Below are 7234 nucleotides of genomic sequence, written 5' to 3'. Positions count from 1 at the left end.
AAAATCTGATTCTTTTGATGTATCTATTGGTATCAAAATCCCGTTTTTTAGAGTTTCGGTTACCATTGAGCCGGGTCGCTGCTTACTTACAGTTCGTTACCACGAACTGTTTGAAAACGGTAGACTGACCAAATTATAATGTTTTTCACGCAACCTGGGACAGATTGGGGACAGACAACTAGTTATGATCGGTCAACGAGGGAGGGCATTGATTAAAAAAATTGCGGAACATATGTAAGCTAGACGAAATATGCACACAAGGAAGAATAAAAATACCGTTCAAATCCCAAGATTTTGGAGGAGCATGAACTTAAAGATATATGCCACCCATCCACTTCCCCTCCGTTTGTATATGCTATTGAATGACGGGAGAGTAAAAGGATAAAAACAAGTCTAGAACTTAGGGTGTATTAGAGGAAACATTAATGAGTTTAAACTAGGGTATGTTGTAAATCTGTTGACCTAGAACTGATGAATGAACTTTCCAGGAATTAAAATTTTAAAATTTGTCTAGTTTTGTTTCATTTTGGATGCAAAGTTAGTAACTCTTTTTATTTGAAATATTTTTTCTAAATGTATTTAAAAATAAAACTATTCAAAAAAAATATCCTGAAGTATATTTCTGTGCCCCCACCCACCACCGCTATTCTGGTGTCTGCCCTCCCCACCTGAAAATTTTGTGGGCACCCTTGTCCACCAGTACTCTTCTTGTTTCATGACTTCAAATACGTTTCAAAGGGTATAAGCTTCTTTTTTTTACAGTAGATAATATGATATTTCTCAGTTAATCGATAAATCTTTTTCTCAAGTATAAACTCCATTTTAACGGCACTGGACCTCATTTTTATTTTCAGGTTTTTCCGTTGGTATATTGATGCTATTCGCATGTTTTTGTTTCATCACAGTGTTGAGGGAAACCATGAAATATTACTGGAAGAGCTTCACTGTTGGCGAATGCTCTCTCTTGTGTCAAGCTCTGGCTGGATTTATGGCCTCAGTTGGGTATAATTGTTTCATTCATGCTGGCGAGCACACTATTGAAGACACTACAAAAATTTTACAGGTTTTATTTCGTTTTTTATGGATCTCTTATCCCCTCAATTTCTCAACTATCTTCTTGTTGAAAGTTGATTGATGATTGGTAACAAAAAAAAGAGATTTTTGGATTACAGTATATTTTCACACTTTTTTCATCAACCTTGGGTTATTTCTAGATCTATCTAAAAAGTAGAAACACTACCAAAATATTAGGCTATAGTGATAGACTTTTTTTATTTCTAACTATATATGTTTTTAAATTAATTTTTGATTCAATATAGCTCAGCAATTATGCTAAGTATTTGAAACATAAGCAATATAATAAAGCAGTATCTGACCCTGTAAAGCCAGGCTTGTATGGGATAAAGAAAGACAATGCTTGACAACAATTACTACTGCTGCTATTACTACTTCTAACAAGTCACTCTAGCACAACACAGTCTGAGGCCAACACAGCTACGCACTCTCCTTCTCCATTCCAATCAGTTCTAAGTGTCCCTCTTTACACCCTCCCAAGAAGACCATTTCCCTTAAATCTTTCCTTACGATATCCTCTCACCCCATTTGGGGATGACCTGCTTGTCCCCGAATCGGAGGGGGGGCCTAGATGGTTAACCGACAAGGACGACTTTTGGCATTCTGTCATCCTTTATCCACAGAACGTGTCCTAACTATCTTAACCGTTCTCTCGTTGTATCTCTAGAAAGCGGGATAACCCAAATTTTTCTTACAGTTTAATGATTGAGATACGGTCAGTCAGTCAGATACCCAAAACAATCCGTAGGCAACTTCTCTGGAAAACATCAAGCAAGTTCTCATACGTCCTTCAGAGTGCCTAAGCTTCAGAACTATACTTGACGACTGTCATCACTGTAGCTTCCAATATTCAGATATTGGTTCGCAGACTTATCTTCCTATTCTTGCAAGCTTTTTTCAACTGCGAAAAAAGCGCCCTGGGCCTAGGCTATTCTACTTATAACATCTTCACTGCTTCCACCGTCTTTACTAATAATACTATCTAGGTAAGTGAAGCTGTCCACTTGATCGATCTCTTTGTTGCCCAAAATCACCTCTTTACCTTCACTTATTCCTAGTCCGAGCGTCTCAGTTTTCCAAACTTTAACTTTCAGGTCTTGCACCGCAAAGCCTCCAAAAATATATTAATTTTGCTAATAGTTTCATCTAGGATGCTTAAATAATCAGCATAATCTAAGTCTATGAGAGTTTTATTTCCCAAACTGACTCCGTATTCTCCCATTGCCTTTGCTGTGCTCCTTATGACAAATTCCATGATAATGATCCATATAAATGGAGATAGAACGCAACCCTGCTTAACTCCTGATTTAATACGAAACCAGTTACTAACCTCATTTCCTGCCTTATTCGCAGCAATGTTATTCTCTTACATAGCGCCAATCACTTTAATGTATTTATCTGGGATTTTAGGCGTTTACCCTCCTCCCCAGCGATTGCCCCCGGAAAATACCCCCCCCCCTCTCAGAAAATACCCCCCACCCCCGCGAACAATACCCCCCCCCCCCCCGTGGGAAATAATGCTTTCCAAATTTGAGAATTTTATTTGAGCTTTATTTTTTTAATTTCCGTAGGGGGAAGAAATTTTGGTACTTGTGTATTATGCGCCACTCACTCAAGTTTACGCTGTGTAAAATTTGAGAACACACCGTTGTTTTTTTTTGTTAGTTTCTTCGTTACTTTAGGAATAAATTTTTCAGCTTAGTGCGAGACAAGACAAAGACAAGTGACAGAATATATGGGAAATATATAATTGGACAGTTTGAAGTCAGAAAACAATTTTTCTTGGTATATGGCCACTTCAAAAATTACAAAAAAATAGCGAGGTATCTGGGAATTTTGTTGACTAAAAAAAAAAAAAAATAAATAAATAAAAATCTAAGTATTAAGTAAATGTAATGTTGCATTTAAGTGTTTTTTCCAAGCGTTAATCGTTTTTTTTTTCAATGATCGTTTTTTCTAGTATTAAGTACTATAATTAGGTTAATGTAGTGTTTCATTTAAGTGTTTTATGATGATCGCTGATCAAAGTTTTTGTTATTTGTGCCTTTCATTTGTGTTATGAAAGGCATGTTCATGGCCGCATATTTGGCTTTAAAATACACTTATCTATCTATCTATCCAATATGCAGAATAATTGTACCAAACACATTTTGCGAGCAGATGTGCTATACTTTACCCCCCTCCCCCTTCCTAATTTGCAAATGTATATTCCAAATTTATTTCTAAAGTAACCAAGAAGCTAACTAAAAAAACCGGCGTTTTCTCGAATTTTACAAAGCGTAAACTTGAGTGAGTGGCGTATAATACACAAGTACCAAAGTTCCATCCCCCTACGGAAATAATAAAAATAAAACTCAAATAAAATTCTCAATTTGGAAAGCCTTATTTTCCACGGGTGGGGGGGCATTTTCGGGGGTATAATCACCGGGGGGGGGGTAAACGCCGGCCACCATTTATCTGGTATACTATACATGGATAGGACCTTCGCTAAAGCTCTTCTACTAGCCGAATCAAACATTTTTTCTGACTAATTCCCTGTCAAACTTCAGCTTGAAAAAGAAGAAAAGTAAAAAGCAAACCAAGAAAGCAAAGATCACCAAAGTAGTTGATGAGATAGCTGCTAAAGGTAAAAATGGTGGCATGCGTTGGCCAGTGTTTTCCGAGGAGGGTATTTTTTTGCAGGGGGTATTTTTCTCGGGGAGGGGGGGGGGTATTTTCTGCGGGGTGGGGGGTAAACACGTAGAACCAGTAAAAACACCTACACAAAGAAAAACTACATAGAGTTTGACAGTGAAGACGAAAATGTCCTGGAAAATGAAATTGTTAATTCTTTTAAAGCTGGTTCTTCTGATGAGGAGGATGTGAATGAAGAAGTATTTAACTACATCAATATTGGTGAATTTTTAAAATAGTATTGAGGGAAGATTTTACCCTGGTTTTATTGTGAAAAAAAAACAGAGAACATTACCAAATTAAATGTCATTTGTATGGCCAGACCTCAAAAATGGAAGTGATCAGACCAAGAAGACTCTATCTTTTACCTTAGGGAAGATATACTCAAAAATTGTTAAGCCCTGTTCCTGCCCCTGGTACTGCCTCAAGGACATCTTCGTATTTCATGTTCACCAACTTGTGGTTAATTTATGGTGAAAGTGTGCTTGATTTTAGTTATTTGATGTCAATTTTTGAATCATAAAAGTGATTTTTAGCCCTTTTTTTATAACAAATGAATGGTTTGTATCGTGACCCACTGTGTATCATCCCATGTTTCTGTATGTGCCACTCCCTGGTGTTTAGTAGGACAACTGGTACATGCAGGGGCTCTCCTTTTTTTCTTTAGTTGAGAAGTCAAAAATATGAAAAAATCAGATTCTATTCTTCTGATAATGGGGTTTCACATAGGCGTAGAGTATGGGGGGGGAGGGGCCAAGGCCCCCTCCGGGTGAAGCCCGGGGGCTCACCCCCCCTCCCCCCCCAAGAAATTTCGTATTCTCCCCTGTAACGTTCAGATTATTAGCACAAGCAGACTTCACAGTTATCTTCTCAGTCTTTAAACTGATTCTTTTGACTGATCATGCAAATGAGTTTCTTTTCCTTCCTGGCGAGCAGAAAAAGAACCTGTCGATTTTGACAGTTACAACCACAATTAGACTTCAAATTTAATCTTGGTTTTGTATGAGCCCCCTTTTGCTGGAGAGTGAACGAAAGTGAAAATAAAGGGTAGGATCCGCTGGCGAAACCGTCAGTGCTCAGTGACCCTTTTGGACCTAAAAGGACTGTAGTAAAAGAAACAGTGGCAGAAACTTAAACAATAAAAACAAAAGAACACTATATCTTTTTGCTAAGAACTCTAAAGACAAAAACAAGTCTATAGAGGGGAACTCACATATTGGGTACCAAAATAGAACAGGTAAACAAACAACCGAGCATTTGTAGTTTAGGGGTAATATTTGACCTAGTGATGTAAATGAGAAAGCAAATGACCAAGGCAGCTCTAGTAATAGCAATGTGTCTAGTGTAGCTCATAGTCAGTGATGTCGGTAGTAATAGTACTACGAAGGGCAGAACATTACAAGCTAGCTGGACTGAAAAGTACCACTGGTTGCGACTCGCCACGACAAAAAACCGTGCTGTGTGTACAGTCTGCAGAGAAGCAGTGAATACGAAAATGTCCCTTCCAAAGACTTCTCGCGATAAAGACTCCTTTGACACATTCGTAACGAAAAGGTTCAACAACTGAAAAAAGACGCTTGGTTACTTTAATTCACACGAAGCTTTGGCATTTCAAAATGCAGCTATCGTAACCACAGGCTCTTTACACCGAGGCAATGACATGAGTCATCAGGTAAGTGCACAACATAAACAAGAATCTCATAACTCTCGCAAAGATCAGAAGCTCATATTCTCGTATTTAAAGTACCTTGCCTCACAAGGAGTACCTATAAGAGGTAAGCAAGAAAAGTCTTCGAACTTCCGACGCCTTCTTGAACTAAGGGCAAAGGATGTTCCGGTTTTAGAAAAGTGGCTTGTCAGACCAGAAAAGTACAAGTGGTGGTCATCTGACATTCAAAATGAAATATAAGAGGGTATGCTACACTTAGGCTTCTCATTGATCAAGTGAAAAAGTACAAGTATTTTGGAGTGATGCTTGACTAAAGCGCTGATGTTTCCTGTAAAGAACATATTTCCGTTTATCTTAGAACTGTTCATGACATCTTCGACATAAGCGAAAGTTTTTTTGATTTTATGTAACTGAAAACACAAAGAGTGAAACACTATTTAAGTGCTTGGTTGATATCCTTTGTCATCTCGGTCTTTCGTTACAAAATTGTTGTGGACAGAGCTACGACGGCGCTGCTAACATGTCTGGGAGCGAAAGGGGTCTACATTCTCTGGTGAAGGCCTAGGAGGGAAGAGCCTTATATGTACATTGCCGTGCTCACAGTCTGAACCTGGTTGCTCAGGATGCGGTGAAAACTAACATAAATATGAGGAATGTCGTGAACATGGTCCAGAGATTTATTGCTTTTGTTAGAGGCTCCCCGAAAAGGTTGTCAAGTTTCAACAGCGTAAAGCTGGATGAAGGGGCGGTACTCCGACCATTCTGTCCAACTAGGTAGATCTTAAGAAAGCCCTCTATCACGACAATCACTAGAAATTACTCCAAAATAATCAACTGGCTTGAGGACTTCGGCAATCACCCAGAAAACCGTAAAAAGACAGCCGAAGCTGATGGATTTCTTGAGACCTTTACCAGCTTTGATAGATTCTTCATGCTTGAAATTCTGTGAATTATCTTTACTGCGGTAGAAGACTCTAGTGCCGTACTTCAAAGAGCGCAGCTCCACTTCAGAGAGGCATAGGAAATAATCGATTGCCTCTATATGTTCTTGGAAGGTATGAGGAATGAACATTGCTTTAAACTGCTATGTGTGGTAGCTGTCTCAATTGCAAATATTTTGGGTCTTAATGAACCAAGGCTCCCGAGAAAACGCAAAGTTCCCAGTCGTTTCAATGGAAGCAGTACTCATTACAATCCGTCTAAGCCTGAAGATACTTATCGCCAAGTTTTCTATGAAGCTATCGATTGCGTACTGATGGGCTTGATTACAAGATCTGAACCAAGCCATAAAACTCAACATCTCTCCAAAGCAGAAGAATTGGTCAAAGGTTTGTCTGACGTTCCATAGATGCAGCACTTCTATAAAGACGATTTTGATGACTATGCCCAGTTGCAGCTGCCCCGAGACATACTTCTTGTTCAAGCTAAAGAGAAAAAAAAGAAGATCCAGAAATTTGATGATATTGTCAGTTTTCTGAAAGAAAATGATTCTCTTGCTAAAGTTGGTCACCAGATGGTGAAGTTAATTAGGATGGTGTCGGGTATGCCAGTTTCAAACTGTACCTCAGAAAGATCGTCTTCAGGCCTCCGAGGGCTAAAAACATATCTTCCGTCAACCATGACCCAGGAAAGACTGAATCATTTAGCTGTTTTTGTCAATGCACAGGGAAGTCCTAGAAAGCGTAGACTTCAACAAACTCAAAGACGAGTTCATCAAGCGAGCTCAAGTTCGGATGAATACGTTTTCACTATCCCATTAGATGTAGCATGCGTTAGAACCCTAGAAATGAAGGAACTCTTTGTATTCGACTTTGTATT

General features: G+C 38.8%; 1 protein-coding gene across 1 annotated transcript in view; it reads left to right on the top strand.

Moving 5' to 3' along the window:
• The first annotated feature begins 860 nt into the window (after positions 1-860).
• LOC148948507 (dolichol kinase-like) overlaps positions 861-7234 on the top strand; it is a 43161-nt gene continuing 36787 nt past the window's right edge. The window contains exon 1 of the mRNA XM_089093958.1: positions 861-1063. Within this exon, the coding sequence (XP_088950084.1) occupies positions 875-1063 (189 nt within the window). The 5' untranslated portion in view covers positions 861-874. The remainder of the gene's footprint in view (positions 1064-7234) is intronic.

The sequence above is a fragment of the Artemia sp. Qi Xiang Cuo genome, chromosome 9 (assembly GCF_049724085.1).
Source record: "Artemia sp. Qi Xiang Cuo chromosome 9, ASM4972408v1, whole genome shotgun sequence".
Lineage (NCBI taxonomy): Eukaryota > Metazoa > Arthropoda > Branchiopoda > Anostraca > Artemiidae > Artemia > Artemia sp. Qi Xiang Cuo.
Note: the sequence above shows the minus strand (reverse complement) of the source record. Positions and strands in the feature narration are given on the sequence as shown.